The 23914-nt window shown below is 50.6% G+C and overlaps 2 protein-coding genes across 6 annotated transcripts in view; both read right to left on the reverse strand.

Annotated features, from left to right (window-relative positions):
• Positions 1-7615: 7615 nt before the first annotated feature.
• Positions 7616-11315, reverse strand: Smim12 (small integral membrane protein 12). Of its 2 annotated transcripts, none has more exons than XM_057784673.1 (2): positions 11193-11315; positions 7616-8511 (listed from the first exon to the last, which is right to left on the reverse strand). In XM_057784673.1, the coding sequence occupies exon 2, from the start codon at positions 8504-8506 to the stop codon at positions 8228-8230; it is 279 nt and encodes a 92-aa protein (XP_057640656.1). In that variant the 5' UTR covers positions 8507-8511; positions 11193-11315; the 3' UTR covers positions 7616-8227. The 2 variants fall into 2 exon arrangements, with proteins under 2 accessions (XP_057640656.1, XP_057640657.1); XM_057784674.1 differs by lacking the exon at positions 11193-11315 and adding an exon at positions 10721-10730.
• Positions 11316-17977: 6662 nt separating this feature from the next.
• Positions 17978-23914, reverse strand: part of Dlgap3 (DLG associated protein 3) — a 65267-nt gene continuing 59330 nt past the window's right edge. For all 4 annotated transcript variants that reach the window (XM_057784239.1, XM_057784241.1, XM_057784240.1 and 1 more), the window contains exons 9-12: positions 21248-21732; positions 20275-20366; positions 19777-19920; positions 17978-19188 (exon numbers count right to left, since the gene is read on the reverse strand). In XM_057784239.1, the coding sequence (XP_057640222.1) occupies positions 18970-19188; positions 19777-19920; positions 20275-20366; positions 21248-21732 (940 nt within the window). In that variant the 3' untranslated portion in view covers positions 17978-18969. The remainder of the gene's footprint in view (positions 19189-19776; positions 19921-20274; positions 20367-21247; positions 21733-23914) is intronic.

Here is a 23914-nt window from a genome sequence, read left to right on the forward strand (position 1 = left end):
AGTTGTGTTGTACCCTGGTAGGTTATGCTGAAGGGGAAGGAACAGGAGGATTACAAGTTTGAGACCAGCTTTTAATTCCAACACTGAAGAGGCAGAAGCCAGAAGATACCTGTGAATTTGAGGTCAGCCTAGTCTACATAGGGAGTCCCAGGCCAGCCAGGGCTGCATAGTGAGACCTTGTCTTGAAAAATCGAGACAAAATAAAATAATAATAATAATAAAACAAAACCAATTTAATCAAAATAAAAAAATAGAGTGGTGGTGTGTTAGCCCAGCAGTTGAGGCTCTGGGTTCAAGTCTCAGTAGGGCAAGAAAAGGGGGGGAGGGAGAGAGAAAGAGAGAGAGAGAGAGGGAGAAGGAAGGAAGGAGGAAGGAAGGAAGGAAGGATGATCGTATTCCAGTCCTGTGCTGTGTGTTTCTAAACATTATCTTGGGCTCACAGCTCTGGAGGTAACACTAATTAACCCCATTTACAGATGACGCTTTAAGAGCATAATCAGGCTACTAACTACTAACCTAGTTAGCTCTCACATCCAAATCAATGCATGTTTTCCTTTCTGTGACAGGGTCTCAAGTAGACTCAACTAGCCTCATACTTACTAAGCCAAGACTAACACTGAGATGACCCTCCTGCCTCCACCTCCTGAATGCTGGGATTACCGGTGTGCACCCCACGAATGGTTCCATGCAGTGTCAAAACCCAGATCTGGGCAAGCGCTCTACGAAGTGAGCTCCAGCCCCAGCCTCAGAAGTCAACGCTTTTACCTGCCACACCATATGGTAAGCCTAGCTTGAACAGTGCTCATGGGTGCCTTTCTGTGACTTGGCGGTTCTATTCAAAACTAGACATTCACATCCAGGGGTCATCAAGGGAGATGCTGGCGGTGGCTGAAGCCACAGATGAGGCTAACGCTGCTCAACGAGGAAGCTGAGGAAGGACTAAAGCAGGAAGAACATCCCCACCTTTGTTTGAGACAGGATCTGATGCTGTAACCCAGGCTAGCCCAGGCTCCGCAAATTACCGCTCTTCACAATTATCCAGCCTCAAACTTCCAAAGGGCTGGGATTCCAGGCATGAGCCACCACACCCAGCTCAGAAGGACAGAAGGATTCAGCAGCAGAGGAGAGTTAGAATGTGGCACGGAAGTGCTGTCGACGTCAAAGGATAAGGCCACAGAGACACTGCCACCCACCAAACCACCAAAAAGAGACGAAATATGACTGAGACGCAATTGAGGACACCAGATACGTCACTTCAAAAAGCTTTTAGCCCATATAGCTTTAGGCCGTGAAGTGGTCGAACAGCAAGCAAGAAGCAAATGCTGTGAACAGGGAGGGACAGTGCTGGGGGCGTGAAGAGCTTTGTTTAAAGAGGCCCGCCCCGCCCGCAAGTCTTTAGAGGATCTCACAGCTAGAAGGCACGGATGGACAGAGCTAGGCTAAAGGGCTCCAGCTGCACCTAGGCAGCTCAGGTTGAGAGGCAAATAGGAAGTGGGGGAGGGGGGCTGGAGTTGGGCTTGAGGCACAAGGGCAGTGAGGGAGGGGCACAAACACCTTTGGACTGCGTGCCTCCCGTGCCCCGAAAAAATTAGCTGCCCTTGCAGGGAAACTATGACCTTGTTTAAATCTCCGTAATTTGGAGGACCCATCTGACTTTTTTTGAAAGCCATGGTTTACCTCTGTATTCTATGAAAGGGATTTCAAAAACATATAAATAATGTTAGCAAATGTAATTCATAATGAATAAACTCTTTCTAGGTAGACAGGAGCCACCGCTGGCACGGGATGAAAACCCACCTCCCAACAGCTAATTATTCTTCACTTTGTAGCTGACTTCCTCCAGCGACTGGTAGTTAGCAAACACTTTCAAAAGAGGCTGTGTGCGGCGAGGAATCAAAGACCACGTATTACCTCGCATTGTTCAGACTGGCTGCCATCCCACTCAGACAGAAGGGAGGCTTTCCTGGGTCGTTGCAACTAGCACTGGCTTGGGCCTGCTCTGCCCCACCAGCTGGGGTCAAGTAACGGCATCCCGGGGGATGCAGGTAGGAAAAGCTTCCTGGTGTGCAGGTGGGGAAATGGAAAGCCGGGACGTGGGAAGGCAAAACCAAGCCACCTAGTTCTCGAAAGTCTACCGCTGTCCTCCACCCGTTCTCCAGATCTGTGAACTCTTGCTGGCGCCTCACTTCCTGAATCTGACTTTGCACCCTCTAGGTCTAAAGCCTGAGATCCCTGATCCCTCAAGCTAAGATGGAGTCTATAAAATAAGGTGTCCTTAGCCACGAGGCCTGCTAGGGACCTCTGTCGTCATCCAGCCAAGGCTGTTTTATCCCCTCCCCCACTCTCCAGGATCACGCGGAAGCCGGTAGAGCAGTGGTTCGTGGGTCGCTACCCCTTTTACGGGGTCGCATGTCGGCACATATCGGTGTCCCGCCTAACAGATATTTACATTGATTCAAAACAGTAGCAAAATCACAGCTATGAAGTAGCAGTGAAATTAATTGTATGGTTGGGGTCGCCGCAGCATGAACCGTATTAAAGGGTCGCAGCATCAGGAAGGCTGAGAACCACTGCCTTAGATGCTGACATTTTCATGTTATTTATCAAAACCTCTTAGCCCTTTTGTAGGCAAGACATCAGAGTTCAGAAATGCTCAATGACTCAATCACTCAAGTGTGTATGTAGATGACCTTTGATCTTCCCTCTGCTACGCTGCCTAGCTCAGCACTCCGGGAGTGCTAAAGGACCATCCCGGAGTGAGAGAACCATCACAACAGAGCCACTGGAGCCAAGGAGATGGAGCAGTCAAAGTAATCCCGGGGCTTGCTGGCCTGCCAATCCAGCTCAACTGTCCAGATCTGGGTTCCTTGTGAAACCTTGTCTTATAAAGTGGAGAGTGAATGAGGAAGGTATCCGATGTTGACCTCTGGCCTCCTCACGTGAAAGCACGTGTTCATGCATCCATACACACATGTATACGCATGCACACAGCGAGCCTTTCCACCCTGACAGCCTGGTTCTCAAACCAGACGCTGTGGCGCTAATTCCTCCCTATCTCGGTCCCCGAACAGTCTCACCAACCCGGGGCCCCGAGAAGCTGACAAACGTCAGAGGACTCCCTGGCTGGCTTGTCCTGGCAGCTGCCCAGCCGACTTGTGCTAACGCAGCCAACAGACTCAGGAAGGGAGTCCAGAGAGTGGAAAAGCACCAGTGAGCCACTCAGGGGACAGAAGTCAGGCCCGCTACACTCAGACAGGATAACCCTGCTCCAAAGTCACTGCATCATAAGACTGGGGAAAGACCCAGGAGGGGTGGGGAACAAGCAGAGAGCTCCAAGAACATCCATTCAGTAATGTCTCTCGGTGAACCTTGACTGTTGGGCCAATCGAAAGACACAATTCACATATCTCCAAGGTGAATCAGCAGCAAGCATGATTCACCAAGAAAACCAGCCCGAGTCTTGTTCGTCCCAGCAACCATGACAGGGGCTGGAAGGCAGGCACTGTCTTACCGCCATGACAGCAGCCACACACCTCAGCCGGTCCGTGGGAAAGGAAGGTCTAGCTGAGAATATTAATAGACTCGCTGAAGGCAGAAATTCAACAACGTGCCCCAGGAAAGGGAATTACTTAAAAGGAGGCACAACCAAAGTTAGGCTGGGAGACAGGAGCACTTGGGTTTCCAAAGATAGGCCGTCCTGGGCCAGGCGCGGGTAGGAGGTGCACCCGTGGGGGAGGGTTATTCTAAAATATCTGAAAAATCCAGAACCGTCTATGGGAAAACCTTTTTGTTGTTTCTGTGGCTTTCTTTCCACCCTTCCATGTTTAACCCAGGCTGTATTGAGCCTGCACACAGTCAAGCACTGGGACAGATAATAAAAAAAAAAAAAAAAAAAAAAGTTGGGTTTTTTTCTTCTTTTTTCTTCGTGGGAGGGTGTTTTGCTTTGATTTTTGACACAGATCTCACATGTAGTCTGGCTAGACTCGAATTAGTTATGTGGCCACGGCTTTCCATCCGACCTCAGCTTCTCCGCCACACCTGGCTCCAAACATGTTTTCATGGAAACCCACTTCTGGGGAATAGTAAAAACGCATCCTTGTGGTGTTAGCTCTGGCATCTCCGGGACCACATGAACTACACCCTCATTTTGAGGACATTGTAAGGCATTTTTGAGAGGTCACAAATTGGCAAGCTTTTTTAAATATTTTAATTACATTTCTATTCACTGTGCATGAACACACACACACTTGCTACATTCTGCCCATGGAAACCAGAGGACATGTAAAAGTCGATTCTTTCCTTCTACCTCGTGGGTTTCAAGAACCAAACCCAGGTCATCAGGCCTGGTGGCAAGTGCCTTTTCCTACAGTACCATTTTACTGGCCCCTCACTTTTAATTTTTGGTTGTTTCTGTTGACATAAGACAATATCACATGTATTCCAGGCCTTGAACTTGCTGTGTAAACTAGTCTTGAACTTTACCATTTGTGTGTGTGTGTGTGTGTGCACGCGTGTACACTGCATGTACATGCCACAGCACAACATAGGTGATAACTGGAGAACTCTGTAGGGCTGGTTCTTCCTGTCCTCTGTTTTGGGTGTTCCTGGGATTGAATTCTGGCCACCAAACTGCACAGCAAGAGTCTTTACCCACAGAGCATCTCACTAGCCTGACCCTGAACTCCTGAACTCTTTTTTTTTTTTTTTTTTTGGTTTTTCGAGACAGGGTTTCTCTGTGGCTTTGGAGCCTGTCCTGTAACTAGCTCTGTAGACCAGGCTGGTCTCGAACTCACAGAGATCCGCTTGCCTCTGCCTCCCGAGTGCTGGGATTAAAGGCCTGACCCTGAACTTCTATCTGCCCCTACTTCCCAAGTGCTGGGATCACAGGCATGCTCCCCACCCCGTTTATATGGTGCTGAAGACAGAACCCAGGGCTTCATGCGTGAGTAGTCAAGCACTTTACCAACTGAACTAAATGTCCAGCCCCAGATTTTCTCTAGTGAGTTGTCTCTATTTGTAAAATAGGCTCTACAAACAGAAATAATAAGGAAAACCTCAATTTCTAGCATCTTTGGGGGAGGATATATAGAAAACTTGGTGCCCCAGCGGGAGCAAATGGAAAGCTGGATCTTTACCGCCCCCTATTGACAGACCTGTGGTCTCCAGTTTTCAGCCTAACCAGCCCCGTCACTCATTTGTCACCTGACTGCCCCCTGCAGGCGTGCATCAACATTGACTCAAGTTCTGCCTAGTGGGGCAGCCACAGGCCTGGTAATGCCGAGAACAGCCACAGGGTGGCAGCACCGGGCTATTAATGAGGCCCATCACTGGCCTAGCCAGGGCTGGCCAAAGCTCGGCTTAGCCGATGCCTTCAGAATCAATCTTTTCATCCTTTCTTGGGGGGTACACAGTTGCTCCTAAAACTGCCCATCAGACGCGTTCGAGCAACAACTCGAACAATCCCCTTAGGCACAGAGGGAGAGCTGCTGACTGCATTTGCTCTCCTCCAGGCCACCACTTGCCCCTCTTCCCAGGATGCCCACGCCATAGCTGGCTTCGCCACCTGATGCCCTCCATCAGACCTCTGGGCACAAGCAGGGGAGGCACCTTCCTCATTAAGAGGCAGATTCATGTTTAATCAGATAAATGCCCACTATACTTTCTTTGCTCTCTTGGGCTAGCCATCTGCTTCTTCCAGCCCTCTGCTCTCACTCCCTCCCCAGCAACACCCCAGTGGTAACGCACACTACAGTCCCTTCGGAAGGATGTTTTGTATTATGCATGGAGACCCACTTCATCCAAGGTCATTTGCTGGTGATCCAATGGACATTTCCTACCACTGACTCCAAAATGCAGGGGAAACGTTACATTAGATGGTCACTGCAGTATTTAAACTGATGAACAAGAACAATATCCACATCGAGCAACACAGAAACCTTACAGTCAGCTTTTGCAATAGCTTCTCTTGATGTACATAACTGCACAGCTAGTAAAAACAGTACAGGGGGCTGGAGAGATGGCTCAGGGCTTAAGAGCCGTATCTTCCAGAGAACCTGAGTTCAGTGCTCAGCACCAGAATCAGGTGGCTCACAAATCACATGTGACTCTAGCGCCAAGCGGTCTGGTACCCTCTTCCGGCCTCAGTGGGCACCAGCACATTATATACACATGTGCATGCCTGCAAACACACACACACACACAAATATTAAGACAAAGACAATGGTGAGGGCTTGGAAAATGGCACAGAATATGAAGGTACCCACTTGCCAACATGAATGACCTGTATTTAGTCCCTGGAACCGAAATGGTATGAGAGAACCAAAAGTTGTCTTCTGAACTCCACACGTGCACTGTGGCACATGTGCGCGCACACACACACACACACACACGATCAATAATTTCTAGAAAGTATTAGAAACACAGGCTGAAAAGAAGACTCAGTGGTTAAGAACATCAGCCGCTCTCCCAGAGGACCTGGGTTTGAGTCTCAGCACCTACACGGTAGCTCACAACCATTCACAACTCTAGTTCCAGGGGATCTGACACTCTCTTCTGGCCTCGATGGGACACTAGGCAAGCCTAGTGCAGACTTACACAGTCAAAACACCCAAACACATAATGATAAAATAATTTGTTTTTCAAGCCAAGGTTTCTGTTTAGCACTGGTTGTCCTGGAACTCAATCTGCAGATCGGGCTGGCCTTGAACTCAGAGATCCACCTGCCTCTGCCTCCCAAGTGCGAGGATTAAAACCGTGTGTCACCACTGCCGGGCAAAATCATATTTAAAAAAAAAAAATTTAAAGCAAGCAAGCAAGCACTGATGAATCCATCTTAGCAGGGCAAGTCTATAATCCTAGGTACTCATGGGGATGAGGCAGGAGAGCCAAGAAGTCAAGAACTACATCCTGGCAACCTAAAAGGACATCTCATAATAAATTGGAAAAAAAATAAAAATAAAAGAGGGCTGGGGATGTAACTCAGTGATTGTTTAGCATGTGTGAGGCTCTGGGTTCCCATCTCAGTGACCTCTCCCCAAAACAATGCCGACCACCATATGGTAAAGATGAAAAATAACATAAAAGTATAGTCATGAACTCTAAGGCTTATTCTAAAGCTAGGTAGGGTGGCACACGCCTTCCATTCTAGCTCTTACGAGGCACAGGTAGGCAGATTTCTGTGAGTCTGAGGCTAGCCTGGTCTACATAATGAGTTCTAGGCTAGCCATGCTTACACAGTGGTCCTGTTTCAAAACAAAGCAAAATTTACAAACCCACACAGATGTTAGTGAAGACAACAAAATGTTGCCAGCATCTGCACTGGAGCACTGGGAGCGCGGGTGACCCCTTCTCATTCCTGCCCAATTTCTTTAATGTGTAAATATCTCTGAGTGTGTGCTGCCAATTTAGACTCTGGAGATGCTGCAGCCTCGTGCAGTCATGGTAAAAGGACTCTTGGGAACTTGTGCCTCAGGGAGTCTCAGCTAGCACTCGATGCAACAGAGCTTCCAGCTGTGTTCACGGTCTTGGGAAGTCTGCAGACACTACTGATACCCCCAAAGGCCTGCAGTAACTCCTAGAACCCAGACCCTATCCAGAAGACAGAATTCCATCAGTGTCTCAGGTACCACTTTAATTGAGGTTCTCCCTTCACATTGAGGAAGGGTGGAAGACAGGGATTGTTTCCAGGCACACGCCCCTTCTGCCCCAAGGTAATCAGCCTGAGCTCCCCACAACAGAAGCATGCTCTCCTTCCCCTGAGAATCCACTCCTGAGCCGGTAAAGGGACAAATATATTGGGGCATAGGAAAAACTCAAGAGAGTCAGGACGATTCTGAATTCTTTCCAGTGTGAAGACTAGAACTAGACATGGAGGTGCCCCTCCTTATGGCAACAACAAACCCCACCCATTCCCAGTTGAGGCCAAGCCCCTCCCCAGGAAGCCTGAGAGCAGCATCCATTCCCCAGAGCTCCTCCCTGCAGTGATCCCAGGGAAGACCAGAAGCCTGCAGTCATGGAGACAGCCATTCAACAGACACGGTCTCCTCTTCGTGGGCCCCTACTGCTGCAGCTGTACAGCCATGAAGGACCAGCCAGTACGTGTGTGGCTGTGGGGTGCAGAAGGGGCCAGAGTGAGCAGCAAAGCAAATCAGATGTATGTTCTGAAGCTGGATCGACATGGTGGCAGGGCATGTCGTAGCCCTGTGGACCACTGGGACCTGGCCCTCCATTAATTCTTCTCCGGACGGTTTCTGTTCAGGACTGCTTTGGGGGCAAATTCCAGTTTGTCCTTAAGGCTCACCACCTGAGTGTGGTCCTTGCCTAGCAGCTCATCCAGCTTTCGGTCCTCTCGACGCTCCAAGATGCTCTTCTCCTCCTCCACAGGCTGAGGGCCCTTTCCCCTGATGAACCATTCCAGGTGGTAGCCCACAGCCCCGACCACAAAGGCCACAGGAAAGGTGACATAGGGAGCGTAGGTGCGCACCACGGTCCAAAGCACAGGCCACATGACATCTGCAGAAGCAAAGAGAGGTTACAGAGAAACAGGCGCCCCTCCCCCAGCAGATGTGGACAGCCCATGGGGCACTCGACTTACCAGGCGGCCTGGCACTAATAACTGAACAGCCACCCCACAAACAGCAAGCGGCCACTGTGCTCTATGCAATGGCTGGGTCCCTGAAATACTCTAGGAAATTGTGCAAGATCTGATGGTTAAGGAAGGGGTAAAATCTCCACGAACTCTTCTGTGCTCCTGTGTGCAGATGGTCCCCACAAGTGTGGGTTCACCTAACAGAATTTCAAACCTGGTGTGACCTCAGGTCCCCCCTCCAGTCTGTCAACATTTCCGGAAGGGAAAAAGAAGTCTTTTCTCTGCTCCGGGAAACTTCATATGCACACCCACAGCCCCATTCTGAATTCTGGCTCTGATTATGAGAAGTAGTTCCTCTCCTTGGGTGAAATACGAGGGGCTTTTAACAGTCAAATACTATGATCCATTACCTAACTACCCTGGACTAAAGATAGAGAAGGGTTTTAAGCCTATTCTGGACTTGGCTTTTCTAACAATGACAGCAACCTCTATTAACAAAATCTGGTCCAAACACCCTCAAAATATACTCCTGCCAACCATCCTCACATCCTCACACGCACGCAGTGAGCTCCTGAAGATCTCACAAATGAAAACAGTACTCCACATGCCCTAGAGCCCCAGTACTTCAAAGTCCCTGTGGAAATCACTGTAAAATAAAGCTAACAAATATTGTGGAGCTGCCCCTAGGGCTTCTGCAATGAGATACCAAAGTAATACACAAACCCACTCACTCAAATGGCCCCTTAGTCACAAATGATCACCACTATTAAATTACTATTTATACCATTATTTAATTACTATCACACTCACAAAAGGCCATTGGTAATGAACCCATAATGCTAGCCGCCACCTACTGAGCACTTATTCCAAGCTGGGCACAGGGCTGAGCACTTCACATACACGCTGATCTCTGATCCTCCTACTCACGCCTTAGCCATCAGCATTTGTGGCTGAGGGTCAGCACGCTTGTGGATTTCCCCAACACTGCTGTCTCTCCGCCCTAGGGGGGCATCCAAACCACAGGAAGGATTAGATGCCTCTCCCTTTCTCCCTCTGGTTCTCATTCTCTTGAAGGGGCCAGAGCGCCTCGTGGGCCTGAGCCTATACGTGGACCTCCGGGGTGGAAAACTGCAGCAGACTCACGCTTCTCTTCGCCGCGGTCCTTTGACTTGACCCCAGGCCCTGTGCTCCCTGGTAGCTCCCTAGTCATCACCTGACCCTCACAATACCTCTGTGATGTAGGAATTACTCGCCCAGATCCCTGTCTAAGGCCACAGTGGCTCAAAGACACTATGCTAGCAAAGTCACTCCAAGTGGCCAGCCCACTGGTTTTGAAGCCAAGCCCGGGCTTTTTCCGGTAGAACACGCTGCAGATGTGTGCACGGTGTCTGTTCAAACCATAGACATGGGAAGGGCCTCCTGCGGCTCCTCATTAGCTCAGCTCTTCATTACACTGGAAGGCTTCCTTTCTCGTGTGCTCTAGGGTTGCACCAAAAGATTTACAAAATCTTACAATGTACACATTAACAAAGAGGGACGCCCCGAAGAATACCAAACCCAATACCTCTCCAACTTTTTAAGATTTTAAAATCTTTTTAAATTTTCTGTCTTTTTAAGTTTTCGTTCATTTTTAAGACCGGTTCTCACGTCGCCCGGCCTGGCCTGAAACCCTCAGTGTGGTTGAGGATGACTTTGAACTGCTGATCCTCCTGTTTCCACTTCTCAAGGCCTTATGATTACAGGTGCAAGTTCTTCATACGGTTGCTACATGGCGACTCTCCATTCGGTTTTCCAATGTGTCTTAAGTACCAGTCTACAAGTATTATCCTCTTACATACAAAGCACAAGTTCTGTATGGTCCTGCTCGTATCCCAGTCATCCACGTATTCAACACAGCCATGTTCTCTGTAACAGGTATTGTGTGGGTTTATCCTACTGTCTACATCTCTCAAAACACCCTGAAGCTCCGCGAGGCTAAAGACCAAGGATGTCCGGATGGGACTATGCTGTACGCCTCTTACCCCCTGCTAACCTCCCTCCCTGTTAAAGAGCTCCAAATAAAAGTTTGTTGAGCGAATGAATGACAAGCCGCATACTCAAGTGGCTAACGTGAGACTTAAAGCAGTCTCTCACCGACAATCACAAAGGGGCAGGAATACGATCACAGGCAGCTAGCCTTCATGAAGTCGTCCCTAGGAGATCAAAACGTTAAAGTAGCAGAAAAGTCTCGCAAATACTGACGCCTATTCCCAGCCCAGCACGCCGGGGAGCCTGCCAAAGAGTCCAGGTACAGGTCAACTGGGCCGCCCAGAAACCTGTCCTTGCGCCTGGTTCCACCGGAAGTTAACACTCCAAATTCGAAAACAGTCAGAAGAGGTCCGAGGAGGTGGAAGAAATCAGCCCTGACAGCTACCCTAGTCAAGTGTGGGGATGAGAGCGCCAGAGGTCAGGGTCATCAGCTCCCGGTCCCCTGTCCCGTTACACCAGAGGCGTGGCCTCGTCACCCTCTGGCGGACAAGTTCTGACTGCAGCCCACACTCGACCACGGAGACCATCCCTCCCTCAACTAGCAGGGCATGGCCAGGAGCCGTCCCGTGGGACTCACCTGCGGCCCAGCCGGCACGCCCCGGACCGGCCCCGCGCTGCGCCCGCTAGCCCCGAGCCACACGCACGGACGTCGCCGGTCCCACTGGCCCGCGGGGCGTCGCCCGAGACCCGCCCACTGGCGTCCGGGCGCTCTCGGAGAGTAGCGATTGGCTGAACTCGGATCAAGCGACAAGAGGAAGGAAGCCAGGCATCCGCCTCGCTGTTGGGATGAACGGAGGTGGGTATAGCGTCCCCTGGCGGCTAGGAGGCTCTCCAGCGGTGTTGCTTCGAGCTTTTCTAGTGAAGGAAAGTGAAAGTTATGCGTTCATTGACCCATGTGAGGTTAATTAGGCATCTTCTGAGACCTAGGTCGGGTGGTACCGAAACAGAAAACCCAACCCCTGATCTCCAGAAACTCCTATTAGCAAAGGAAAAATCTAGTGCTTTCAAATCTCTTTCAGGCTGTGTGTCTTTGGGAACGTTATTAATTAGTCTGTCTGAGCCTCATCTCTTCTGCATAGCGTTAACACCACCCGTTTTCGCTGGGATGCTGTGAAGGTTAGACAATATCACGCATGTCAAGTACTGTGCCAGGCACACCTCAATCCGGGAACTAGATGGTAGCTATGGCGAGTCTACAAAGAGCTGAAAGAGAAAAGAGCTTTTGTACAAGACCCTCTGATACAAGCATCCACTCTCCTCCAGGCTTCCACTCTCCCTGAACAGACATATATTTATCCAATACAGAAAAAAGCCTCATTCCCAATGCCCCAATATGGTCCTGCCCTCCCAGCACTGAGCTCAATCTGACAAGTCTCTCTGTCATTAGTAACACATACTAAAAATCAACTTTCTGAGCCTGTGTCTTTTCATGTTCTTTCAGTCACCATTCCTTAACAAGTTAGCTGTGAGTCGTGTTTCAAGGTCATGGGTGCTTTCGCAGGAAGCTGCTAGACTGCATTGTCAAGTTAGACATTCTTCTCATTTTATATCAAAGAACCCAAAGCTCAGCCTGAGAGTGGAGATGGGTAGAAAGAAGCTGCCAGAAACTGGCAACCGTACTTAGCAGAACTTGATTACTTGTACACTAAAAATGTAGAGAAGAAACAAGGTCAGAATTGTCTAAAAGACGGGCTGGTGTTTAGTCAGCCATTCTACACAAAGACATTGGAAATACAAAATAGCCCTCAAGAGTTCTCTGGCTGAAGAAGAAACAGGCTCACAAGATGTTAGCGATCTAAGAGAGGACACCATCAGAAGAGTCGGTGGATGCTCCCTGGGAGGACAGATGCTCAAGCTGCCTGTATCTCAGCAACGACTAGACGCTCCCTCCAGCAGAACTGAAGTGAGTGCATTAGTCCCAATTTAGGATGAAATCACAGCACTTGGGAGACCAGGACCCTCAAGACCAAGCTTGACTACATACCAAGATTCTCTATCAATGGGGGGAAGGGGAGCTGGGCGTCGTGGTGCATGCCTTTAATCCTAGTACTCCAGAGGCAGAAGCAGGTGGATCTCTGTGAGTTTGAAGCCAGCCTGGTCTAGTTAGTACTTCCAGATCCACCAGAACTTCATGCTGAGATCCTTTCTAAAAAATTAAAATTGGGGTGCTGGAGAGATGGCTCAGAGGTTAAGAGCATTGCCTGCTCTTCCAAAGGTCCTGAGTTCAATTCCCAGCAACCACATGGTGGCTCACAACCATCTGTAAAATGGGGTCTGGTGCCCTCTTCTGGCCTGAAAGCATAAACACAGACAGAATATTGTATACATAATAAATAAATATTTTTTTAAATTAAAATTAAAAAAAAACACCAAACTTTGAACTTAGCCGTGGATTCAAATCCCGACTCTGTGGCCTGCTAATCTGAAAGAAGGTATGTGTAAGCTTTACAAAAGGATTTTAATTAAGTGTATGTGTGCATGGGGGTGGGGAGAGTATGTGCACATGAACACGGGCGGCTGTGGAGGTCAGAAGGTGTCAGATCCCCCTGGAGCTGAAGTTACCGCAGGTGGTTAGCTGTCAGATAGAGGTACCAGGAATCAAACTTGGAACCACTGCAAGGGTGGTATGTACTCTAACCATTGAACCATCTCTACAGACCTACGTGTATTTTTAAAAAGTCCATAAGAACATACCCTTGGGCTGGCCAGATGGCTCAGCAGGTAGAGGTATCTGCCACCAAGCTGATGGCCTGAGCTAATCCTCAGGATCCACGTGGTAGAAGGAGAAGATCAACTCCTGGAAGTCATCCTCTGACCTCCCCCACGGAGCTTGTGGCATGTGACCCCTCCACACACACAGACACATGTTAAAACATCCTCTAGGGTTGTTGTTTCAAACCATCTCCATGTGCAGGAAGTGCCATCGTTCTTGACGTCTCCTCGACAAGTGTTGGCAGCGCCTCTTGACATGTTAAGTATTCCCCGATACACGCTTCTTTCTGCGATGTTCATTCCGAGCAATCCTCGTTCATTAACAGAAAATCCTGTGTAATATCTTCAGGTTTGCTCTTTTCATCACTCCGCGGATCCAGCCTGCGGCATTATGCTTCTTAATAAGCCCTCAGAATCAACACCATTGTCTCTTACCTGGACCGTATCAGTGGCTCCTCACCCTCCCACTGGGACCATTCAAAGACTTAAATCAATGGAATCTCTGGGTTAGCCCACGGATCTCTTTCGGCCAAGTCATCCAACCCTGTGCTTGTTTGTCATCTTTCTGAAGCTCGCTTTTCCAATCATTCCCAACACAGCCGTCCTCCTGAGCCTCTGCCCATACCAGTCCCTTGGAAGTGTCCTCCTGTTCCGTTTCTCCTATGCAAAATTCCAATGCATCCCGTGAGACAGTTCCCAAGGCTTTCCCAAACTCCCTGTGCTTCCAAAAGATATTTGTTCCTGCTGAAAAATCACATTGAAATCTAATTATCATTGTTTGTGCCTGCTGGAAAAAAAAATACATTGAAATCTAATTACCATTGTAACCAGGCAAAGAGGCTGGAGCATCTTTAAAAACCAATTAGGCCACAAGGACTCCAAATCTATGGGGAGATTGCAAAAGGGCGTTTGTCTCCCTCACCCCTTTTCTTCCCCTTGTTTTCCAGCATGGGGAGCGGTTCAGCAAGAAGACCTTTGCCACCATATGCAAGCGGGTTTGTTGTCTGCTCTGTGACTAGGTGGGTCTCACACAATCCAGACTGGTCCTCCGCTCTCCAGCTGGGATGACAGGTGTGTGCTGGTATCTGTTTGTGTTTGCTGGGTCTTTTGAGGCAGTCAATTTATTTTGTTGTTCTTTTCAATTTAATTTTATTCAAAATTATGAATGTTTTGCCTATATGTACCTCAGTGTGCCGCATGCATGCCTGGTGCTCAAGGAGGTCAGAAGAGGGTGTCAGGAGTCCCTGGACCTGGAGTTACCATTATGAGCTGTCATGTGGGTGCTGAGAACCGAATCTGGCTCCTCTAGATAGAAGAGTAGCCGGTGCTCTTAACAGCTGAACCATCTCTTCAGCCCTCTTTTGAGTCAGTCTTGCTATGTGGCCTAAACTGTCCTTGAACTCCCTACAATCTTCTTGTCCCAGCCTGCAAAGTGCTGGAATCACAACTGTGCTGTGCCTTACCACATTCAGTTACCACCACCACCACCATCATCATCATCTTATTACCAGTATTATTGTATTTGTGCTGGTAATTTTTTTATATTATTTTATGTGTATGAGTCTTTTGCCTGCATGGCTGAATGTGCACGTGTGCATGCCTGGTGCCTAAGGAGGCCAGAAGAGGGAATCAGACCTTCTTGGAACAGGAGTTAAAGACAGCTGTGAGCTGCCATGTGGATGCTGAGAATCAAACCCCAGTTCTCTGCAAGAACAAGTGCCCTGAACCACTGAACCAACTCTTCAGCCCAACCAGTCATTTATTGTTGAGTTAGGATGGTGGCTAAACTGGCCATGAACAAGGCTCAAATGATCCACCTGTCCAGACTCTCAAGTAGGCAGGGTTACAGGTACACAGTATTGTGCCCTGCTTTAGGATTTTTTTTTTTTTATTTTGCTTTGTTTAAGACAGTCTCACTGGGCAAGGTGGCAGGCACACCTTTAATCCTACCACTTGGGGAAGCAGAGGCAGGTGGGACCACTGTGAGTTCACAGCCAGAATGTCTTTAAAAATGAGTTTCATCTATAGCTTCAAACTCACTGTGTGATCACAGATAATCTCAAACTTCTGCTCCTCCTACCTCCACTTTCCAAGCGCTGGATTATAGGTATGTAATATCACACCTGGCTTTTTTGCCATCCTGAAATAAGACCTCCCAGCCTCCAGTGTCCAGAACCAGCCTTCTGTTGTACCTGTATGTGGTAGGTACTGAGCTTCTCTGAGAGCAGGACCCTCTTCAAACTACAGCTTGCAGCTCCTGTGCCTGGTTACAATCAGGCTGAGAGCCACTTGCTGCTGTAGAATATTAATAAAAGATGTGTTTATACTGTGTAACACTTGTTTAACAATGCAAAGGTGTGGTCATTCTTTTCTGTTGCATTTGTTTAACCCTGTGAAGCTGTGTTCCTTGGCCTGTCTAAAATACCTGATAGGTCTAACAAAGAACTGAACAGCCAATAGCAAGGCAGGAGAAAGGCAGAGAGCATAAATAGGAGAAATCTGGGAAAGGGGGATCAAGGAACAAGAAAAGGAGCAGAGGAGGACTCTAGGGGTCAGCCACTTAGCTACACAGCAAGTCACAGAGCAAGAAATAAAGGTGTGCAAAAATAGAGAATGATAAGAGTCCAGAGGCAAAAGGGAGACAGGCTACTTCAAGTTAAGAAAAGCTGGCTAGAAATAAGTCAAGCTAAACTGGGCATTTACAAGATTTGTGATTTATTTGGGAACTAGGTGGTGGGCCCTCAAAGAGCAAAAAAAACAAAACAAAAAACAAAACAAAACAAAAAAAACCTACAACTTGTACATAAGGACCACCTCTTTTTTGTACCTAGGCCACTGGACCAACACCAAGTGACTACCCCACATTCTCAGCTCCTAATGATTGATTGATTGAGTGAGTGAGTGATTGATTTTGGTTTTGAGGCAAGGCCTTTCTATGTAGCTCTGTCTGACCTGGAGCTTGCTAAGTAGACCAGGATGGCCTCAAACTCATGGAGATCTGTCTGCCTCTGCCTCCCAAGTCTTGGGACTAAAGGAGCCATCACACTTGGCTCCTAGGGAAATTTTAAGCAAGATGACCGGACCTATTGGTATTGCCATGTTTCCTGCATCTACTCCCATCTACTATGACTTCAAGAGACCTAGCCTGCTTCTAAGTGAAAGCAAAGACACCCACCCCCCACCCCCCCACCCCCCACCCCGCAACAGGGTGTAACTGAATCCCGTATAATGCGGCCTCTGCATCTTCCTGGCCTCGGGATCAGGGGAGAGGAGCTTAAGTTTGTCTCCTTATCTGAAAATCATAATACTTGCTACACCAGACTGTGCTGATCAGTCAAAATTCACTCACGTCCCAGTTTAGGATAAAAAAAAAAACACTCTCAAAAGCTGGAAGGTTAGCCCAGGCCTAGTCCGGAAAGCCTAAAGGAAACAGACAACCTCCAGTCCCAGTGTCCCCACACCTGGCTGTGTCAGAATCACCTGAAGCACTCGGGGAAGCCCAGTAGAGGGCGCTGGAGTGACAGTTCAGCAGTTCAGAGCACTGGCTGCTCTTCCAGAGGACCTGGGTTCAATTCCCAGCACCCACATGGTGGCTCACAACTGTCCAAACTGCACTTTCCAAGGGATCGGAACTATCTTCTGGACTCTGAGGCACACATATGATACACACACTTGTGTACAGGCAAACACTCATACACACAAAATTTTAATTTTAAAAAGACAGAAACTAAGGGTTGGGTAAATGGGTAAGGATAACAGATAAAGTGATTGACATGCAAGGATAGGGACCCATGTTTGGATCCCCAGAACTCACACATAAAATGTCTAGTGTTGTAGTGGATGCCTGTAATCTCAGTACGGGGGTGCGAGTGGGGTGCGGTGGGTAAAGACAGAAGGGGCCCTGGGGGTTGGTAGCCCGCCATTAGAGCAGAATAAATAAACTCCAGGTTCAGTAAGTCTGGATCTCAAAAAAATAAGGCAGAGAATGACTAGAGACACACATCATCAACTGCTAGCTTACGTGCACACACCACACACACACACACACACACACACACATTTTAAAAAGACCTCAGGGCTACTCCATTGTGCCTGCCAATGGCAAACATTTGTTGAACAAACGAATAAGAACTGGCTGGTCCAGTGTGGCCCAAAGCAACAGCCCCAGCAGAGTATAAAGGGGGGCCTTTTGTGGGGGCTGCTGTCAAGTTCCTTCCGAGTTGGGAATACTGTAGATCTATAAGTCTCATGAATTGGCATTAGACCTGGCCGTGCCCACTACTTCGTGATTCCGGAGAGCCCAGCTTAGCCTCCCTGGGCGTCAGTCCCTCCCTGTGGAGCACTCATCCCTTGGCCGACCCTCCGGACGCATTCAGTAGATCCTCTCCACGCCTCCCTCCTAACTTAACTTAGTTTCCCAGTGACGTTTCCTTCTTTATAACCCCCCCCCCCTGCAAAGAGTCCCACCTACAGGAGTCATCCGAGAAAATGGCAGCGTGAAAATGGTGTTTGTTGCAGCCGACTGAGTGGGACTGGGGCAAGAAAGAGTACTTGATCTCCACGGAAAGCTTACGTCCATTCATTGATTTCTAACAATAACCCCCACTCCCACCCCCCCACACACAAGATCCCTCCTCCCCCATTGCACATGTGCTGTGTGCCAAGTACTGAACCCTTTCTGAAGGGTCTAGGAGGCCCTGGATTGATGGAAGAGGGGCGTCGCGTTCCTTGATTGACGGAGGAAGGACGAACAGGTTCCTTCCCTTCCCTTCACGCCCCAGCAGGATCCCTCCAGGAAGGCACTGGTCCATAGCATGACTACCAGAATCCCTGTCTCCCAACTAATCCTTCCCAGAAAGGGCTTAGGTAGCCCCTGCGGTCCCCCACAAAAAGAATGCTCAAGTTCCTGGCTCCTTCTCCTCTTCTTCCCCACCCCCCACCTTACCCAAGCCCCCACAGAGGTGGTCTCTTCTGGAGAGAGCTGGCTCCGGTGCAGTTCTGCGGTTTTATTTTTCCTGGGATAGTCAAAGGGATGTGGGAACAGCCACAGGTGTGGTGAGGGAAAGCCCTCCCCTCCCCAGATGAGCGAAAGAGGAGAGGCCCAGGCGCCCTGGTCCTGGGTTGGTCCAGCCACTGTGGTCCCTGGGCCCTGTGGGCGGAGGGCTAAGGATGGAGCCCTGGGAAGGTGGGGCGGGCTCCTAGGCGGGGTTCGGGATTCTTCATAAAAAGCCACGAAGCTTGATCCCCACGAAGCCCAGCCCCGCGGGGTGTGGGAGAGACGCAGAGCCCAGATGGGGGACCCGGCCCGGCCTGGCCCATAGGGGTGTGAGGGGTGAAAAATAATGGCAGAGATGGTGCTCATGGGGGGGAAAAGGTGAGGACAAAGCGTCGGACCAGGAAGATGGGAGTTCCTAGTGAGGGGCGCTGGGCGGAGAGGCACGGCCCCCAGCCTAGCCCGGGCGCCTTTGCGTGGGATCAGGAAGGTAAAAAACCCACGAAAGTGCGGCGGGCAGGAGCCGGGGCGTGCGGTGCCGGCAGGGCGGGTGCACGGAGCAGCCCGCGTTCACAGTGACCTCGACGCTGGGTGTACAGTACGGGTAGAAAACTGCGGGCCCGGGGCCGGGTTGGACGGCCCGGGCGGGTCACAGCCTGGTCTGGGCCTCGGGGATGTAGATCTCGATGCTGTCCGCGCTCTCGGTAGCCGAACTGTGGCGGAACGAGGCGGCGCGCTTGGCCGCCAGGAGCCGCTTGCGCGCTTCCTGCCGCTGCCGGTCCACGGAGTCCAGGGAGCGCTCCTTCACCGGCACGCCCCGCCCCCGCGAGGGCTTCTTTGGTATGGGCGGAGGGACCTTCTTCTCCTCCTGTCGGAAGAAAGCGCGCGCGGCTGAGCTGGACGGCGGGGGACCACTGCAGCATCCTGATTCTCGCCCCACACTCCCATCCCCACTCCCCGAGGGATAGAATTCGCGTGGATCGCTCCGGGAATTGGCCCCGGGACCCGATGCTGCAGGTGCACGTGTTTCCACAAGGTCAAAGCCGGTCAAAGCCCCTTTACTGGTCTCCAATGTGACGGGGCTGGGCGCCCCCTGGTGGAGCCGCTCTCAACAGCTAGCACCTATGTGCAGGCTGAGAGGTGAGAGGAGCGTTGTTGCTAGGGCTCCAGGGGCCTCCCCAGTCTCACCCATCTCAGACATAAGTCTATCAATAAGAGGGCTGAAACTGCCTTAAAAATCTGCCTCCACTCTCCACACTGCCGCTGACCGGAGGTGGCAGAAGCAGCAGCGGCGTGAACATCTGGGCTAAGCACAGGGCAAGGGCTGTTATATCTAAAGCTGCTCTTGCTGCTGTCTGTCCCCCTGTGACTCCCAAATCCATACATCCACACACTCCTTTCTGAGAAGGGCATTCCGGAGTGTGGCTTCTTGGACCGAAAGGACCCACAAACACACCTTAGGCTCCAGGAGTTTCCAGCTGTTGGCCTTGAGTTGTTGCAGCTCCAGGAACTTGAGGGTCACATCCTCAATGGAGAGCTGCAGGAGGTCCCAGAAACCCGCCAGGTCCTGGAAGGTGGGCACAGGGAACGCAGTGGGGTCCTGCCATGGTGAGACACACAGGGGAGGCAGCCAGTCAGGGAGGTCTGACCCCCAGGCAGGCTCAGGGAAAGCCATGCTCAGCCTCAATGTTAGGAAGCTCAACCTAGGGGAATGGGCTGAGGGACGGGCAACAGGGACAAGAAAAAGCCCAGGTGTCTCCTACCTGAGCGGAAAACACTGGGCTCGACCTCAAGGAACAATACTCCAAACAAGACGCATCTGACCTTTTGGCTTCTCTGGGCCCCACCGGATTAACTGTCTTGAACCACACACAATCCACCCCTCCAAGTACACAGATCTGGTCCCCCTTCTCAGTCACTCTGGGTCACCTGCAGATCCCGCACAGACACCTACCAAGCTTTGCTGACACAGCCTGAAGAACTGCTGGACCTTCTGAGACAGGAGAAGCTGTGTACTGCCCACGGCACTGCGAATCTTCTCCAGGACTACAGAACAGAAGGAGGCTTGAGGGGGTAGGAGGTGAGATCCCTCTTACCCCAGAGACCCAAAGTTTACCCTTTGAGATGCTCGCCTCTCGGTTACTGTACTATCTATCCATCTTTCTCTTCCAGCCCCTTCCTCACCCAACCACACCAAGACTTCATCCTCCTCGATGAAGTTCCTTCCTTCACACAGCCGTGATTCACCAAGTGCCGGTCCTTCCTCCTACCACTGCCTCCTCCCAATCCAGCCCTGGCCAGAGCAATAGCGCAACGACCATTCACTGACCGGATTCTGTCACTTATCAGTACGTGCATCCTTGGTTTGTTAAGAATTGTTAATTCATCTCAGGAACTTGACACTGGCTCCCCTCAGATTGGACTCGTGGGGACGGGGCATTCCCTCTGTCGCACGGCTGGCTGCCATGCTGACCTTTCCTCTCTTCCTCAAACTTTTCTCACTTGAGCTGCCTCCTCCAACGATGTTAAAAGCCTCCATCTTTCACTGAGGAATCCCAGCATCCTCTGGGAGAGCTCTTCTCAAATCAGAATAGTAATGTAGTCCCGGCCTTACCACCAAGCTCATACTGGAACGGTATACTTGTCCAGATCTGAACAGATTGTACCTCATGGAGTTAGTGACTTAGACTGGTAGCTACCTCTTTTTGCCTGGTCATGGTCCACACACACATACACCCCCACACCACCACCCCCCTCCCCACTCCCAGTCCTAGCCCTGGCCTCTAAAGCTGTCCCTTTCCAGGCACTCTTAGTATGCCCTATTGCCAAGGGGAACCTCATATTCCAGTACTGAGGACCAAAGAGGAGGCAAGCCTGAGGGGAGGGGTCATCACCCCTCTCCCCTTCGTGGGTGGCAGGGGACTCACTCTCCTCCGGAAGCTCATAGTCCTCCGCCTCACGCTCCATCTGCTGGCACCAATGTTCCAGTTTCTCCACCTCTGCCCGCAGCATCTTGATGAACCACTCGCCGTCCCGTGGGCAGGGGGACGTGCGGCCTGAGTCGGGGAGGCTACGTGAACCGCGCTCCATCCAGGAATCTCGGCGGCCGGACCCGGGACCAGGGGCGGGGATAGGGGTAGGGCCAGGCGACCCATCAGTGGCTGGCGGCTCGTACGGCAGTGGGTAGCCCTCGCGGTAGGCCCACTGGCCCTGCGTGTGGACCGTGCGGAAGACTGAGTAGGTGGGGGCCCGGGGTCCGGGCTGGGGCTCAGAGGCGTGCCTCTGGAAGGAACGTCCGAACTGCAGGGCCTTGTCTTCTGTGGCCACAGTGGCCAGGCCAGCCAAGCCCTCCAGCTCCAGGTCTGCCTGCACACCGGCGGTCACGCTGTTGGAGCGCTTGAACCTTGCCCGCCTGTGGAGGAAGATGCCTGTGCTCTCTGCGCCTGCTCAGGTCACCCCAGGTCCACCCTCATCCCAACTCCAAGCAAAAGCCTACAAAACGATGACCACTACACACTTAAAATCAATTGGCCCTTGCAGCGAATATACCGACCTACTGTACTTCCACGAAACAGCAGTAACAGTCAAAGTATTTAACAACCTGTACCTACGACCAGAAGAGATGCTTGGACACACCAAGCAAAGTAGAGCAAGCTGTGGGGCTCCTGGCCGCAGTAGCTCTTGAGCAAGGAATCCAGAAGCATTTTGTTATTTTTCTTTGAGGTTTGTTGTTTGGAGACAAGGTCTCACTCTGTACTCAGGTTGACCTGGAACTCACAATGGATCCCCAGGCTGCACTCACAAGGTGAGCGAGCCTCCTGCCTCAGCTTCTGGAGTACTAGTATCATAGGTGCTGAGTCACCATACCCAGCTTGCAATTCAGTATTCTAGAAAAGATATGCCTCTGCTGGTTTACAGTGGCAGTACAGTGTGTCCTAGGTCCACAGAGACATTGGCAAATGGGACCCAAAGAGGTCCTAGGTCATCCAGCTTCGGAGTGGCAGAGCCAAGCTATGGACCCAGGACTGCAATCTGGGCGGCACCAGCTGAAGGAAGAAAAGCCTGGGAGCAGCTCGGGATGGAGGGGGTCTACAGCAGGGAAGTCTTCACCCCTGGGGACCCTGATGGCTCAGCCCAGAGCCTGGCCAGACAGTCTGCCAGAGCCAGTGGAGCTGAATTAAGTTGTTGGCAGGAATGACACAGGGCCTGGAAATTTCTTGTCTGTGAGTTAATTATATGCAAATCCTATGCAAAACAGAAAGTCAATTGGCCTTGTTCATTTTTCCCACTCTGAGTTCAGAGTAGGGGCTCTTTTCTGTGAGAAGTCAGTGAGCACTGTGACGCATGAGGTTGGGGCCAGACAAGACTTTCGGAAGTAGGAATCGGGCTGGGGGTGTGTGTCAAAGATGAACAGAAGTTGAAGTAGTCTGGGAATTCAAGAACCGCAAAGGAGAGGGCCGTGGGCCCTCATCTACCTCCACACTGACACGCTTAAAAGGGAAGAGGGTCTCATGAGACATCTCCATGGGCCCGCCCAGCCCTTCCCAGTCTTCCCAGTAGACTCTCCTAACTGCACCCTCCCTCCACAATCCCCGAAATTCCAACCTTCCTCCTGTGGCCCAGGCCTTCTCTCCAAGCCTGCCTTCCTGCTTCCTTCCAGCTGGCAGGCTGCCTGCTGGGAGCCTGTTGCCATAGAAACCAGGCCCAGAAGGATGCTGCAGGACTCAGGAAAGAGAGATGCACTCATGTGCAGTCTCCAACGAACCCCATGTCCCTGCCCCCACCCAGAGAACGGAGAAAGAACACACTAGTTTCCCTGCCTCCCACACGGCTTTCACCTTGGCGTCTGCCCTGGGCGCCATCCACCCTGACTACTGGCCACCTTGGTGTCCGCCCTGGGCGCCATCCACCCTGACTACTGGCCACCTTGGTGTCAGCCCTGGGCGCCATCCACCCTGACTACTGGTCACCTTGGCGTCTGCCCTGGGTGCCATCCACCCTATTGGCCTGGCCTCCTTTCAGATACCCTTGCATCCACTCAGTACAGCGAAGAGGAAGGAAAGCCCTGGACCAGGAAGCACCCCTGAGTCTTAATGTTACACATGTCACTGTGTGCCTTAGGGAAGTTCTCCATCCAGGCCATCTAAGATGTATAAGGATGCATGTAAAATACAGTCGAAAGTCCCCGTGTGGTCGTGCACACCTTTAATCTGAGCACTCAGGAAGCAGAAGCAGGAAGATCTCTGTGAGTTCCAGGCCAGTCAGGGCTACAGAGAGAGACCCTATCTAAATTAACAACAAATAGTCTAATTAAATATGTATTATATAAAAATATACACATGTAATAAATATACATATGCACACATAAAACCATAAGAATGGGACAATAATTTCCAAGGTATTTATTTCCTTTGTCAAAAATTATATCTCCTATATGTTAAGGTCTGGAACCCAGCAATTTCTGCCCAGTCTATCCCAAGATTGGAGTAGTCTTCCAAAGATAAGCTCTTCTAAGTCATTCCCCTGCTCAGATTCCCATGACTCCCCAGGGCCAGCAAGAGAAAGCTCAAACTTCTGTTCCAGCACTGACCTGA

This window comes from Chionomys nivalis, chromosome 11, assembly GCF_950005125.1.
Source record: "Chionomys nivalis chromosome 11, mChiNiv1.1, whole genome shotgun sequence".
NCBI classification, from domain to species: Eukaryota; Metazoa; Chordata; class Mammalia; order Rodentia; family Cricetidae; genus Chionomys; species Chionomys nivalis.